The 16,555-nt window shown below is 41.8% G+C and overlaps 1 protein-coding gene across 1 annotated transcript; it reads right to left on the minus strand.

Moving 5' to 3' along the window:
• Positions 1-5,013: 5,013 nt before the first annotated feature.
• On the minus strand, positions 5,014-8,900 carry BTG1 (BTG anti-proliferation factor 1). Its single transcript, XM_002823578.4, has 2 exons — positions 7,282-8,900; positions 5,014-6,337 (listed from the first exon to the last, which is right to left on the minus strand). Exons 1-2 carry the CDS (start codon positions 7,427-7,429, stop codon positions 5,970-5,972), a joined length of 516 nt encoding a protein of 171 aa, XP_002823624.1. The 5' UTR covers positions 7,430-8,900; the 3' UTR covers positions 5,014-5,969.
• Positions 8,901-16,555: the final 7,655 nt, after the last annotated feature.

The raw sequence follows: 16,555 nt of genomic DNA on the forward strand, positions 1-16,555 counted from the left end.
AACAATCAGCTATATTTTGTTGGCCTCCATGATAGAGTATTCAAATTCCAAGAATCCAAACATTCACTAGCTATATGATTTCATGTTTACCTTGACAACAAATGACTTGTCTCCATTATTACACATGGAATGATGGGCTCAGCGAGGCTAAGCAACTGGTCCAAAGTCACAAGTTGGTACAAGTCAAGATTGCAACTTACTGGTCTGAGTCCCAGACTAGTATTCTTTATGCTAAATTCCAACTGCCTCTCAAAGAAAGGAGCCTAATTGTAGACTGCTATATGCCTCCCGAACACAGAGAGTGAAAGAGTTTCAAGGCTGAAAATAACCAAAGATGGCCAACTCACAATGAGAAGTTAAAATACATGTTCCAACAGTGTGAAAGAAGGTAGACAAATCATGCATCACAATGTAACAATAGTTAAAGAGTTTGGATTCTGTGATCAGAAACGCCTGAATTCAAACCGTGAATTAGCTGTTTACTAGCTGTCTGGCTTTAGGGTAAATTACTTAAGCTCTCTAAGCTCAGTTTTCTATCCATAAAATGAAGATAAAAAATACTGACCTACTTGCCAACCTCATCCAGTTGTTGCAAGGTCAAATAAGAATATATATTGATAACTTGAAGACTCACAAGTACAATTTGTGGGAAATACAACTCCATTTAGTCTACTGACTTAAGGGGACAAAACTGCCATAAATCAAGACAACTACTAGAAAGTATACTCAAATCTGCTCATAAAGCAATTGTCAAGTCCAACCATTTTATGGCTTATGGTCATTTATGGAATCTTCTCAAATAAAGTCCAATTTGTTAGTCATCTTTTCCTTCAAAAATTTAGGGATGGCTCAGAACAAGAGGGAAAAGGTACAGGGCCTTTCTGGCTAAGCCATAACTACTAAAAATAATTAAGTCACCCATCTACAACTTCGATAATTCAGTTCTCTTACAACCATGCATATCAATGTTACAAAGACCCTAAGATTTAAAAAAAACTTCTGAGAAACAAAAATGTGAATTTCAACACACAGCAACACATAGTTGAATATATGGGAACATATAGATTTCAAATTGGTGTAACACAATTTAGATATCTGTTGGCTGTAAAGGATGACTTAATTTTATTATTATAAAGACTTATGCAGATAAGTTAAACTTATACAAGGCAATCCTCTTTGTATTGCTACAATAACTTGTCATTTTAAGACTTACCACTTGAAGAATATAATTATGAGTTATTTTGGGGAGAGCAAATATTCATCTACTTCAGTGAAAATCTAAAGAAATAGTCTCTAAATCTTTCTGATCATGCATCCTATCAACAAAGTTTTTAGTGTACGTCAAATATATGTATATTTGTTTAGAAAATGTGCCACATGCTTTTGCATGCACACATGAAAATACATACAAAAATATTCTAAAAGAATGACAAAATAACTTTGGAGATGACCATCTAGAGAATTACTAAAAGTAAATGTACTCATGGGTGAAGTATCTCCTATTAATGCTACAATTTGAAATTATACATAGTGTTTGATGTAATATTCTCCAAATACAGGGATCCAGTTAACTATAATGGTACTAATGTGATGTTATATGTCTGGCCTACACTTGGTCATTTTTCTACCACCAGGAATGGAGTCACAAATGGCCTTCACAACTTAAAGGTACAAGAAAAGAGGCTATAATCAAGTGGTTTATAACAGATACCTTCAAAAATAGTCTCCCTTTAGAAAATACTGAGAGACATTTGTGCTTCCCATCCACACCTCCCCCAAAACCAGTTCCCATGAAGTTCCACCTGTACTACCACTTTCACCTGCATATGTTCACAGAAACAAATCGAGTGCAGAGTCTCCCTGACAATTCATGAACTGCAGAATCCCCAGAGTAGAGATTCCTAAACTCTGCCAAGAGACTGTGCTGTGCAAACCTCTCTTGATACACAACTACCACCATAGCAAATGAATTTTTATCACCAAACCTTGCAATTCCTTCTCAGTTTAGCTTCCCAGTTTTCATTTTCCCCATCCTTTCCCTTTTTATCCAACTCTAGATTCAAATCATTTCACCTTTAAGCATCAGTACTCTCTTCTAAGCACACGTAATTCCCAAAAGAATACCGCATCTTCAATACTAAAATGATAAATATCATGAAAACGCTCATAAATAACAGTCAGAAGTTGAACTCCATTTTTTTATTCCTATCTTGGACATACTGAGTAATACGAAAAGTGATAAGCCAAGTTAAAACTGCAGTCAAAAAAAAACTGGTGTCAATCATACTCCACAAAGTGTTGAGGAAACGGTATCAATCCTCAGGATTAATACAATCTAAGGCTTACTTGTTTAGGAGCATTTCAAAAATATAACACTTAACATCAGAAGAAAATGATCTATAGGGATAAAGAAAATAAAGATCTATAGGCATAACCAGAAATCAGATCTCATAATGTACAGATTTCTCTATTTACAGTCCCATATATTAAATGATTTAAGGACTCAGTTAAGCAGCTGGGTCGGCTAGTAATACAAACTATCTTACTGTAAAAGATTTTGTGATACTGTTATATTATGTCCCAAATATGAAAATAAACCAGTTATATTTTGATAGCAGCCATATATAAAAGTTCAGTGGCAGAGACTGAGAGATGAGTCTAAAATGTTGGCAGTCTGTATACCTTCAGATAAATAAGAAATCTATTCAGTTTTAGACAATCCAAGATATACTTTTTGAAGACTTCTATGCATAGATAAAACTATTGACAAATGTTCTCCATATAGCCTATCAAGAGCATTTTATCACATCATCTGAAATAGGGGTGAAAAAGGGAGAGGAAATATCTTTAAACTTCAATATGCAAAATACAACTTCTCTCTTCTGTAAAGAGGAAGAAGAGAGAGTATCAGAAATGTTAAAAGTCACGCAGGGAAAAGTCCAATAGTAGATTTATTTGCTCCCAAGATTAAAGGGAGCCTGGAAACCTGTAGTCATTAGACACTAGCAATTGGGAATACGGCTTCCTTCCTTTCAACTTAAAGGCCAATTTCATAAACTGCAACACCTATACAAAACAAAATTAATTACTTGCAATGTGTGAGTTATAATGACTTAAGGAAACTACTTGTACAATGTACCTGAAAGCCACTTTCTGGTGGCCTTTCCAGTCTATTATTATAGAAATATTGCGAATAAGGGTAAAGACATGAGATTCCCATTCCAGATGACAAAGATAACAGCCACATTATCCTGCATGAACCAGGGTAACTCTTGCTATACAATCCACTTGAAGCCTTGTTTCAGCATTACAGAGGGAGGCACTACTTAAATTTGGAAAAAAGGAAATAATTTCAAAACTACCTGTTAAAACTTAGAAAGTAACACTCCTCAAACTTATTGCCAATCACAACTATGAATTCCTGGTGCCAATGGCAACAATAATTTTGAAAGTAGTCATCCTATCTTAAAAGGATTTATAATAAAACATTTCAAAACATTCCCCAGAAACAGTGAACAAGAAATACATCACAAACAGCTACTGTACTGCAGATACAGGTTCAGCTCAATTGTCTGGGGAAGGTAAGGTTAAAGTCACAGGAAACAGCTGCTCTCAGAGTGATGTGTGCAGGCCTTTCAAAGACAAACTTATAAACAGCTCCTCACAAGCCAGACATCACCTGAATTCTAAAATAAACATTTTTATTAACTGTTTCCATCATTTTCAAAGATTGAAAAAGTCTGATGTCAAGATCTTCAAAAACAACTTTCCATTTGAAAAAGGGCTTTACGATAAAAAAAAAAAAAAAATGCTTGAGGTACTTAGTTTCAAAGGAGTTACCAGGTGAAATGTAGTTGGTAAACAATAGTAGTCAGCACTGGGGTGAGACCCATTTAAAAACTACCCTACCTGGTGTTCTTATTGTAATTCAAGTTTGAAATACGAGGAGCTTTTTCACAGAATAGGTTTAAAAACAAAACCGTAACAATTGGCAAGGGTAGTCCATGTGTTGCGGGTCTACGAATTCAAACTCTCGAGAATGGCGTGCCAATAATATCCACAGACATCTGTACTCTAAATACCTGCATATTCAGTGGCCTATTCCTGTGTTGTCTACAAAATCAGAATAATTTATTCCTGCGTGTAGAAATAACTTCTTAAAAGTTGAGATTACTAATTTCAAGTAATTACCAATTTTAATTCAGACTGTGTATTTCCAGTGTCAACATGTTTACATATATACCAAAAAAAGGCCACTATATGTTAACTGTGTAGAGCAAAATTCAATTTTTCCACTTTCAATTTCCACTGAAAAACGCTGTTATCCTCTACAACTAAACAGCAAGTCCTTCTATTATATGGGGTAGTGGAGTAACCTACACTACAGCATTATCAAGGTTCACTTAGGTTCTTAGTATTTATCTGAAATAAAGTCTGAAAATGAGGAATTGAGAAAGTCAGCATTTCAACTTTTGAGAATAAAAGTTCATAAACATACCTTTTGTTGAATTCCAGCTTATGTGATTTTTATGTAAATCTTGCAGGTGATGAAAAGCAAAAAGCAACCAATCTCTCTGTGGTGTTTAGCCTGTTATTTAAGACTATGGGTCAACTGCCCCCGGGAAATTTCTAATTGAACAAGGAATCCATGGGGCAAAGTAATTGTTTTTCAAAGGTGGGTCAGAATGGAACATTTATATCTTCACTTCAACAGGGAAGCAATGAAATGTAATCCTTTGAGTATCACATTTTTGGTAGATGCTACCGTGGTCTCTTATCCTTATTTCATGAGATCATTAGCCTGTAAATGTGTCCATGTTTTGACTTTAGAAATTTTTAAAACATGTTACTCCTGTGTTTCCTCTAACACCTAAACATGTACATACAGAGCATCTTCATTCATCAAATGTTTTTTCAGCATGACCAGTGTGCAACAGATATTCAGTTTACAGAACCTGTCTTCTAAGAAAAAATACTTTTAGCTAAACCTCTATAATCATGACAAGAGATTGATTAAAATGCCAAGATAAGAAACAATTTATTATAGAGAGAAGAAAAATTTCTCATCCAAAATATAGAAATCTGTACAACTTTGCCACAATCAATATACATGAACTGTACAAATTTACACCAGTTCATAATTTACCAAATAAAAGATGACTAACAAAGTTCACAAAATAGATGGTGGTTTGTGGAAAAGACTTTTACCCAATTAAGTACAAGGAAAGTTACAAACCAGACCTCCACTTTCTAAAAATAAGAAGTTTACTCAGTCTTAGAAAACTACAAGCTAGCAAATGTACAGAGAGCTGGCTGGTGCTAACACCACAGTTGAGACAGTGTCTTTTTAAGGGTCTTTTTTAAAGCCTGTTGCCATGGCAGATTCTGGTCACTTGCTACTTTCAAGGCCAAAAACACAATACAAGGTCTGACCATTTCCCCAGGTCATGCTTACTAGTTTTTGTCTTTATGTACATTTATACATATTTAAGTGCTAGGTAAAAGTCTTGTCGTAAAATTTCCAGTACTACCATGTTTAAAACGTTTAGCTTTCCTATTGAGCTGCCGAAAAGGTTAACAATAACAACTTTCAAGTGTAATAGTGCAAATTCCTCTGCAGGAGATTTACTGCAGAGAGAGATTCTTTCAAATACAGATTTTCTTTAAAGGGATTGATGTAAAAATTTAGGTATGTCTGGGAGAAACTGAAACCACCCTAGGACTTCCCTCCCTAGCAAATAAAGTGATCATTTACTTGGACTCACAGGCTATTAAAATTAATCATTGAAAGGTACTGTCCAAACTATGGCACTGTCACTTAAAAAAATTTTTTTACCATTCTATCTTGTGCCAGATCTTCACAGCTGTGACATGGTTTAAATTCCATAATCCATCCCCAAGAGGAGCCCACCCAAAGCAAAATTCAAATTTATCCATCATTATAAGATGATCCATCCACAGACTATATCTTAACCTGATACAGTCATCATATTGTAGTTTTTGGAAGGGCTCGTTCTGCCCAAGAGAAGTTCCTCCTTACAGCTGATTCGGCTGTCTACCATTTGCACGTTGGTGCTGTTTTGAGTGCTACCTCCTGCTGGTGAGGCTTCATACAGCACACAGATGGAGCCATCCTCTCCAATTCTGTAGGACACTTCATAGGGGTCAACCCAGAGTGTGAGTTCACTTGGGAGAAGCCTGAACAGCTCCTGACTGCTCAGTCCAATCCGCTGTGCTGCCTGTCCAATCAGAGGATCCATTTTATGGTTGATGCGAATACAACGGTAACCCGATCCCTTGCATGGCTTTTCTGGGAACCAGTGATGTTTATAATGTTCTATAGAAGAAAAGAACAGAGAAACAACGCTTAGGATCGTTAGCTCCCACTGTGGATTCCTCCTACCCCAGGCTCCTTTGAGGAGCGAAAATGAAAACTATCAACTTTTTTAAATGTCCAGGATTGCATCCGTTGTTGTGCATGTGCGGGGATGGAAAAAAACGGACAGGGTTTTAGAAATAACACAGTAGTACCGGTCAAATCAATCTCCAGGAACCAACCGGTTGAGCCGCCAAAACAGGAATCAGGCGCGCAGCCTCGGCCAGCCGGGAAGCCACTGGCACCTATTGCCAGGCGAGAAACTGTTTACTTTCTCCACCCCACCCCAGATGCACACAATAGAGTTGATGGCTTTGCAGATGAGAAGCACCACCGGCTTTGGAGATGTTAACCCCGAAGGGAAGAATAACAAGCAACCCTAAACCACGCTCTGGGCAGGGCTATAATTGTGCCGGTGACAAATCCGATGATTAATGGGCAAGGGCATGAGGCTCGGGGAGACGGCACGTCCGTTCTGAGCTGGCTCCGGGGCAGCGGCGCAGCTTCCCACCCCGGGGCTGGGCCGCCGACCACGCAACGGTTGGAGGGGGCTGAGGGAAGGGAACGTCGAACCCACCCCAACCCCACGGCTCCTTTGTCCCCAAATCCGCCGACGGTCCTCGGACCGCAGCTCCCGCCTCGGTGGGCTTAAGTTTCTTTGTTGTGCGTGTTTTCTTCTCCTCTCCGTTTTGCCAGCTGGGGGGAAGAGGGCGCCCTCCGTCCAGCCCCTAAAGCCCCGCGGGGAGCCGCTGTTAGCGGCCACCCAGCGCAACCACACCGGTCCCGCGGCGGGGCCCAAGCGCGACCGGCCCCGGGGCGCTGCTGAGGTTCCCGCAGCCCCGACGGCCGGACTCTGACCCAAGGATGTGGGGCCCGCGTCCCTCCGACGCCCTCGCCCTGCTCACCTGCCAGCAGCTCCTGCAGGCTCTGGCTGAAGGTCTGCAGTTGTCGCTCGCTCGTGAGCCCCTTGGTGCGAAGGAACTTGGAAATGAAGGACACGGCGGCGGCGATCTCGCCTATCATGGTGGCGGCCCGGGTGTAGAAGGGATGCATGGGGGCGGCGTGCGGGGGCGGCCCGGGGCGGCCGGGGCTCGGCGGCGCGGCCCCGACGGCGGAGCGGCCACCCCGGGCTTCCTCACCGGGCGGAAGGCTGAGAGGAAGAGAGGGCGTGAGGGGCGGACGACTACTTTTTTCTTTCTTTCGTTAGACTAAAAAAGTTATTTTCGAGACAGGAGGCGGCAGGAGAGAGGAAGAGACGAGCGATGGCGGCCTGGTCACATCGCTCGGACCTCCCCAGCCGCCTCCACCTCCAGTTCCGCAACATTCGAAGATCTCAACATCCGCATTGCCAGCTCCGAGGGGCGAAGAGCGGCAGGCGCCGTGCAGCACCCTTTATAGTGCCACGAAAAGGAAGTGGCGTACCTGGAGCGTGATGGCCGACTCCAGCCAATCCGAATATCGCACCATTGTGACGCAAGCCGGTTCTGAGCCAAAAGGGGCGGGAAAAGAGCCCAGGAGGCGGGTCCAGAGATAGGGAAGAGAGGGAGGAGCTGACGTAATCCGCTTGTAAACAAATAAACCCGGAGTGGCGGCTGGAGACCCAGTTGCTGTTTCGAGGGAGGGAGGGAACCGAGGGTGCGCGTGTGAAAGCTCCGCCCCCAGCCCTCGCTCCTCCTTCTCGCTTCAGCAGGTCCTGGCTCTGCGCCAGTGCATCCTTCTGCAAAAGTGCGCTGCCTGGGCCCGCTTGCTCTGGGGTGTAACTGCTGGGTAAATAAGAACCGCCTGGCGCAGGCTGTGTCTACTCTTCGCGCCGCCTTCTCAGATTGGGCTGCATGTCCCCACTCGGTGTTTACATCTCGTTCCCGCTCCGGGTCTCGGTGACTGGCTCCTCAAGGCGGAGAGACGCGTGTGGTGCGGCGCTATGCGGGCGCCAGCGCTGTGTGCTGGCGGTGCGCTGCGCGAGGGCGGGGGAAAGTGGAGGGAACGGTCCTGCGGGGCGTTCTGTCCAAGAAAAAGGACTGCAGCCTCGGGGAGCCAGCGTACCCTCGCAGATGAGCTGCCAACGCCACGGAGCCGTTTCTGTTCCACCCTAGGGGAGAAGTAGGGGGATATCTTTGTAAAAGTTTAATTGCAAAATAAGTAGGTTAGTAAGGCCATTTGTGGTTGCTGTTTCAGTAACTTCAGCAGTCAACGGAGAGGAGTGGAAACCTTACTGGATGCGGACAGGAGAGCCAGTTACTGAAGGCAAATATAATAACGCGGATCCTGTAAAGAGTGGTGTGTATACAAAAACAAAAAACAAAAAAAAAAACTGTACAATGTATTTTAAAACTTGTGTACACAAAACCAAAGATTTTCTTTTTTACCTAGTCCAAATGCCGTCCTAGCCTGAGTCCTGCTCTTTATAAAAATAAAATAAAAAGAATTTGAAGCTTGTGAAAGTCTTAAGTGTAGACATTTAAGTTTATTTGAAACCCTACCGAAAAAAAAAAAAAAACAACCTTAGAAACCAGTGTAACAGGAAGGCGGGAGCCTGCAAAAACGATTAGGCCTAAGACAGGGTTAACCCCAACTCCATTAAGGAGAAGGGGGAAAAGAAAAAAAAAGATGAAGGGAGGCAGGCAGATGGAGAAAGCAAACAGGAGGCAGAAGTTGAACTCTACCAGATGGAAATAAATATCCCGACCTTAGTTGGTCATCAATATTGCAAAACACACCACTTTGAGGTTTTTTTTTTTTCTTTTTAATACTGAGCTAAAGGATATAGAAATGAAGCAAAAATAATGACATTATAAAACAGGAGAAAACGTTTTATGTTTAAAAAATATTTAAAACAATTTGAAAAAATAACTTCTAGATTATTTTTTCATTAATACACATAACTAAGTAGTTATATGTGAAAAAATTACTTTAAAGATAGTGGGTTTTTTTTTTTTTTCTTATAGAACTTTTCAGATAGAACTGTGCTTAAAAACAGTAATTTCACTGGAGGCATGAAACCTCTTTTACTACTCAAAAAGAAGATAGAGAAGCAAAAGTAAATTCATGAAATTACCATAACACTAGAATAACAACTCCTGGTCTCCCACCTAACCTGACCCACCCTTAGTTCCCTGCTTTCACTTACATTGTCGTTAATGTGTCACTGAGTACAAATTAGGAGTCAAGTCAAAGTTTTCCTCTTCTAAACCTGGTCTCCAACTTGGCCTCTCGGTCATGTGCTTAAATTGACTCATCTAAAAAACAGAAATATTAAATCAACAAAATGCTAGGATTGGACTCAGACTTCCCCCAAGCCCTTGTTCTCCATACTATTTTTAACTGCCTGCACTAGCAGCAGCAGGACCCCTTCCGAAAGCCTTATAAAACCAGTTGAACAGGGTTAACAGAAAGTTTAACCCACAGACTCAGGGAGAGTTACTTCCCGCACTGAGTTTTTTTTATTATCCATGTGTGTTTCCCACCTTAAATCATCCCATTAGGAGACAAACTGATTTGAGAAAATACAGTAATTTTTAACCTGGGAATCTAGAGAGTACTCAGAAAAAAAACTGGAAATAAACATTAGTCTTAAACGTAAGCCTTAGATGGTACATAATGTTAATTGCTAATAGTTTTCAATTCGTGACATATATATGTTTAGTCACATTTTCTGGAAGTTTAGTCAGGCCCTTCCCATCTGGGAAACAAGCAGGTATTTCTTGACAGCTTTTGAATTACAAAGGTGCTTTCTGTGTTGTTATGCTAAGTTTACCAAGGCTTTCCCAAGTACTTTATTATTATCATGCAATTTGATAGTAATTTATGAAATTTCTTTTTTTTTTTTTTTTTTTTTTTTGAGACAGAGTCTTGCTCAGTCACCCAGGCTGGAGTGCAGCGGCGCGATCTTGGCTCACTGCAGCCACCGACTCCCAGGTTCAAGTGATTCTCCTGCCTCAGCCTCCCAAGTAGCTGGGATTACAGGCATGCACCACCACGCCTGGCGAAATTTTGTATTTTTAGTAGAGATGGGGTTTCACCATGTTAGCCAGGCTGGTCTCAAACTCCTGACCTCAGGTGATCCACCCACCTCGGCCTCCCAAAGTTTAGGGATTACAGGCGTGGGCCACCACACCTGGCCTGTCTAATTAATTTCTAAAACTTAGAACATTTCTAATCAAAGTATTAAAAATCTTAGGAATGCTGTCAAAACAAATTCAAAAAATGAACCTGGGTTTTAAAATAAGTTGACAAATAAAAGCACAAATATCAGATATTGTTTCCCCAGTTGGACCCGCCCTTTCCCTGAAGGCACATTCAGGGCCAGGGCCTTCCAGACTGAGCCAGAGGCAACCTGCCTGTTGCTAGTCAGCTAGCTGCAGTCACTAAAGTTGTGCTTATTACGCACCTACTTCCAGTTAGAGTGCTAGGTGTCTAGAAAACTCACAACTTAACCAGTCAAGTGAGAGAGTTCTTGAGAGAGTGTTAATGGCAAATAGAGACAGGGCATTTATTTATTTGTGTGCTGTGGGGCAGAGGGAAAATAAGAAAACCCCGAAAGTGAAAGATCTCAGCTAAGCCAATGAAAGTGACCCAAGATTAGTTCTCCTTGGAGGAAAGGAAAGGGCTTGATCTTGGAGTATCTTAAAGGCATAAACCAAGGAGGATAAGTATTGTTGAAAAAACTGGTAGATGGAGGCAGGCATAGGGTACTTGAGAGTATTTTTAGCAGGCAGATTATATGATCAGATTTATTTATCTTTAAATAATTTAGCTTTTCTTGTGGGCTTATGTCTTCAACTGGATACCTATGCCTTTTATTTATCTATTTTTTTGTTACCCACAGAAAGGAGGAGACCACTTTTAGTTGCCTCCCTGCTAGCACCCTGACTTGCATTGCTTGAGTAAGAATCCAAGGACACAAGCTAAGACATTTGCACTGAGTTTAGATCTACTGTGATTCAGAAAACACAAAAGAACTTGCCATCAGAGGGTGACACATAATGATTTTAGACAAAACTCAGTTTCTTCTTGTGGAAGCTATTCAGATTGGAGAGTGGGAGGAAAAAGGAGTGAAGCATCGCTTAACAACAAAAGTAATAATGCAGGTTATTATCATTTTATCATTAACAATGCATCAGTGCTAAGTGTTTTACATGCTTTCTCTCTCTCTCTTTTTTTTTTTTTTTGAGACTCACTCTGTTGCCCAGGCTGGAGTGTGGCGGTGTGATCACAGCTCACTGCAACCTCCGCCTCCTGGGCTCAAGCTTATCTTTCCACTCAGCTTCCTGAATAGCTGGGAGTTCAGGCACGTTCCACCATGCCTGGCTAATTTTTGTATTTTTTGGTAGAGACGGGGTTTCACCATGTTGCCCAGGCTGGTTTTGAACTGGGCTCAAGCGATTCACTCATCTCAGCTTCCCAAAGTGCTGGAATTACAGGCATGAGCCACCGCACCCAGCCATGCTTTCTCATTTAATTCTCTAAGAAACCCAATCGAGTGAGTATAGTTGACAGCATTTAACATATAAGAATACAGTCTTAAAGAAAATAAGTAATTTACCCAAGATTTTACTGCCAGATTTGAACTCTCAAGTCATGGACTACAAAATTTGAGCTCTAAATACCTGGTAGGGTTTTGAAGGGAGCTCCTGATACTAGCTTTCCTAAAAAGGACCTTGAGAAATAAAACCTGATAAAGTTAGAAGACCATCTGGAGATGAGTAGAGATACTAGAAGGGAAAATAAAAATCAAAATTCAAGGCAGCTGAGGGGACATCTCATAGCTGACATAATCTGGAAGATACAGCTACATTTATTAAAAGGCCCACTGGAAAATGAAACAAAGAACATATTAAAATGTTAATCTGTCAAATAATTTAACTGGAATGAAAATTATCCTTAGGTACTGATAAGAGAAAGTAGCAAAAGTGCTTTCTATTTAAGACCATTTAAACTTTTCATTTCCCCTTTGGCCTAAATTGACAAAAGGAACCAGGGCCTGGTCAGTTCCACAATCTCTTGCCCAGCAACTAATGGGAGCCCTGGAGGGTTCGGTGGGGGAGGTGGGAGGGCAGCAAGGAGAGATGGTTTTGTGTCCAGGTCACTGTTGAATCTGATCAGTGGCCTCCGGGAATTCTCACTCAACTTTCTATTGCATAGCTGCAGGGCCATTTCTCAAAGCTGGGCTCCTCCTCAAACCTTTTCCTTCCTGGTGCCAGAACCTCCTGGCCTATCTCTTTTTAAAGCTCTCACCGTCTATATTGTCACCGGAGGCAACCCCCTGGTGGTCAGGGTTACTGAGTGTTTATCTGCACCTCCCCAGCTGCCAAAGACCTCTTCAATTTTAAGGTTTAACAGTAGACAGCCGGGCGCGGTGGCTCACGCATGTAATCCCAGCACTTTGGGAGGCCGAGGCGGGCGGATCACGAGGTCAGGAGATTGAGACCCTCCTGGCTAACACAGTGAAACCCCGTCTCTACTAAAAATATAAAAAAATTAGCCGGGCGTGGTGGCGGGCGACTGTAGTCCCAGCTACTCGGGAGGCTGAGGCAGGAGAGTGGCGTGAACCCGGGAGGTGGAGCTTGCAGTGAGCCGAGATCGCGTCACTGCACTCCAGCCTGGGCGACAGAGCAAGACTCCGTCTCAAAAAAATAAAATAAAATAAAATAAAACAAACAAACAGTAGACTGGGGAAAGAGTTAATAAGAATTAACTCTGGAACATTGGAAACTTTGAAAAATCGTACAAAGTTCATTCAAATTATGATCCTGGCGTATAGTATTTATAACTTTCTGAAGGGGGAAGCGGGGTACATGGACCTCCCCTTCCTTGTATTCATTTAGTTTTTGAAACAGGGTCTCTCACTCTGTCACCTAGGCTGGAGTGCAATGGCGCGATCACAGCTCACAGCAGCCTCTACCTCTCTGGCTCAAGTTATGCACGGCCCCTCCTCCTACCCCTACCCCGCAGCCTTCCCCACCTCAGCCTCCTGAGTAGCTGGGACTACAGATGCACGCTACCATGCGCAGCTAATTTTTTTGGTTTTTGTAGAGACAGGATTTCCCTATGTTGCCCAGGCTGGTCTTGAACTCCTGGGCTCAAGCGATCCTCCCTCCTCAGCCTCCCAAAGTGCTGGGATTACAGGCGTGAGCCACTATGTTCAGCCTCCCCTTTCCCTTAAACTAATGAAGCAAGGGATTGGGACTTCTCAGTGGTTCTCCCAATGTGTTCCCCAAACCAGCAGCATCAGAGTCTTCCTGGGAACTTGATAGAAATGCAAAATTTTGGCTTCATTCTAAACCTATGAATTAAAAACTCGGGGGATAGGGTACTGTCTAGGTACTAATGTTGGAGAACCATTGCTTTTTAAAAGTAATGGCAAAATTCTGTAATTAAAAACAACACTGAAGAGATAGCTGCACTTCCATGCTTATTGCAGTACTATTCACAATAGCCAATATATGGAATCAACCTAAATGCCCATCAGTGGATGAATGGATAAAGAAAATGTGGCATATATACACAATGAAATATTCAGCCATTAATAAAAGCATGAAATCCTGTCATTTGCAGCAACTTGAATGGAACTGGAGGTCATTATGTTAAGTAAAATAAGCCTCTCACTTTTTTCCTGTGCTGGAAAAACAAAATAATTTTAAAACAATTGAAGAAAAATAAGCCAAGCACAGAAAGACAAATACTGCATGTTCTCACTCATATTGGGAGCTTAAAAAGTGGATCTCATGGGGATGGAGAGTAGATTGGTGGCTAGATGGCTACTAGATGCCGAGAAGGCTAGGGAGGAGAAGGGATGAAAAGAGATTCACTAATAGATACAAAAATACAATTAAATAGAAGATTTAAGATCTAGTATTTGATAAATCAATAGAGTGACTATATTAAATAGTAATCTATTTTATATTTCAAAATAGCTATTAGAGAATAATTTGAATGTTCTCAGTATAAAGAAAAGATAACTGTTTAAGGTGATGGATGCCCCAGTTACCCCAGTTTGATTGTTACCTATTATATGAATGTGTCACAATATCATATGTACCCTGAAAATATGTACATCTATTAGGTATCAATAAAAATAACCTGGCCTGGCATGGTGGCTCACGCCTGTAATCCCAGCACTGTGGGAGGCCGAGGCGGGCAGATCACGAGGTCAGGAGATCGAGACCATCCTGGCTAACACTGTGAAACCCTGTCTCTACTAAAAATACAAATAAAAAATTAGCTGGGCGTGGTGGCAGGCGCCTGTAGTCTCAGCTACTTTGGAGGCTGAGGCAGGAGAATGGCGTGAACCCAGGAGGCGGAGCTTGCAGTGAGCCAAGATTGTGCCACTGCACTCCATCCTGGGCGACAGAGCAAGACTCCGTCTCAAAAAAAAAAAAAAAAAACCTAAAAAAACTCACTTTTTTTCAGGTATGTACTGTATCCAATACAAATCTCTTTCCTTAAAAGAAAAAGTTAGCACATCAATTGAATAGGTAAAACCTGCCTTTAAAATGAACTAAGTTTTCAGTGAGCTATTTGCTTCCTTCCTTTAGGTTCTATAGTCTGGGTAAACTCCATTCTTCCCAGTTTCTGAGACAATAAGCAAGCCACAGCTACTCTTGTCCAGTAATGGTGTTCACATTTTGCTCTCAAGAGAGGATAATACTCAGGAAGCTTGGTAGGATACCCATATAATCAAATGTTGGCATATTCTATACTTTATTTTTACTTTTTTTTTTTTTGAGACGGAGTCTCGCTCTGTCGCCCAAGCTGGTGTGCAGTGGTGCAATCTCAGCTAACTGCAAGCTCCGCCTCCCGGGTTCACGCCATTCTCCTGCCTCCGCCTCCAGAGTAGCTGGGACTACAGGCACCTGCCACCACGCCCAGCTAATTTTTGTATTTTTAGTAGAGACAGGGTTTCACCATGTTAGCCAGGATGGTCTCGATCTCCTGACCTCGCGATCTGCCTGCCTCAGCCTCCCAAAGTGCTGGGATTACAGGCGTGAGCCACTGCGCCTGGCCTATTTTTACTTTTTGTATACCTTATTTTTACTTTTTCTTTTACTTTCAAAGAAAAACAGCAGGGCTGGATGTGGAGGCTCACACCTGTCATTCCAGCACTTTGAGAGGCCAAAGCAGGAGGATAGCTTGAGGCCAGGAATTCAAGACTGCCCTGGGCAACATATTGAGAACCCCCTGTCTACAAAAAATAAAAAATTTACCTGGGGTTGGTGGTGCGTGCCTGTAAGTCCTAGCTATATTGGCTACATGGGAGGCTGAGGCAGGAGGATTGCTTGAGTCCTGGAATTTGAGGCTACAGTAAGCTATGATGGTGCCACTGCACTCCAGCCTGGGCAACAAAGCAGGACCCTGTCTCTTAAAAAAAAAAGAAGAAGAAGAAGAAAAAAAAACCAGCAACTTGTTTTTTTGTTTGTTTGTTTTATGGAAACTCAAATTTAAAGTCTCAAAGTAGATTAGAATTTAAGTGCATTAAGATGAAGTCACAGCCGGGCACAGTGGCTCACGCCTGTAATCCCAACTCTTTGTGAGGCCAAGGCGGGCAGATCACGAGGTCAAGAGATCGAGACCATCCTGGCTAACATGGTGACAGAGATAGAGACTCTATCACCATGGTGTCTCATGGTGTCTCTGTCTCATGGTGACAGAGACAGAGACAGAGGAGCGAGACTCCTGTCTCTACTAAAAATACAAAAAATTAGCCAGGCGTGGTGGTGGGTGCCTGTAATCCCAGCTACTCAGGTGGCTGAGGCAGGAGAATGGTGTCAACCCGGTAGGCAGAGCTTGCAGTGAGCTGAGATTGAGCCACTGCACTCCACCCTGGGCTACAGAGCGAGACTGTGCCTCAAACAAACAAACAAAAAAAGATGAAGTCACAACATTCTCTTTAAACTAGGTAGTCAACTAAAACAAAAGAACATTCATGTTGCAAAAGTACTGTATAACAAAACAAATAAATATAAATATAGAAGACCTACATATAGATATCCAACATGATTGTGGAAAAGATGTGGACTCTCATGCATCTGAATATACATCAGCGAGAATTCAAGGATTGAAATCCTACTAGTAAATACAATTTAGGATATATTCACTTAATGGGGCATAGCAAGTTAGACACTCAAATTCCTGAAAAGACTATGTTCTAGCCATGGAAGAAAAGTTTTCTAAAGAAAAAAA

Source organism: Pongo abelii, chromosome 10, assembly GCF_028885655.2.
Source record: "Pongo abelii isolate AG06213 chromosome 10, NHGRI_mPonAbe1-v2.0_pri, whole genome shotgun sequence".
Lineage (NCBI taxonomy): Eukaryota > Metazoa > Chordata > Mammalia > Primates > Hominidae > Pongo > Pongo abelii.

Bases quoted from the DNA above. Each gene is read 5' to 3' on its own strand.
- BTG1 (XM_002823578.4), bottom strand. From the start codon at position 7,429: ATGCATCCCTTCTACACCCGGGCCGCCACCATGATAGGCGAGATCGCC. The intron at 6,338-7,281 runs GTGAGCAGGGCG...TTTCTTCTATAG, and splicing joins CCTGCAGGAGCTGCTGGCAG to AACATTATAAACATCACTGG.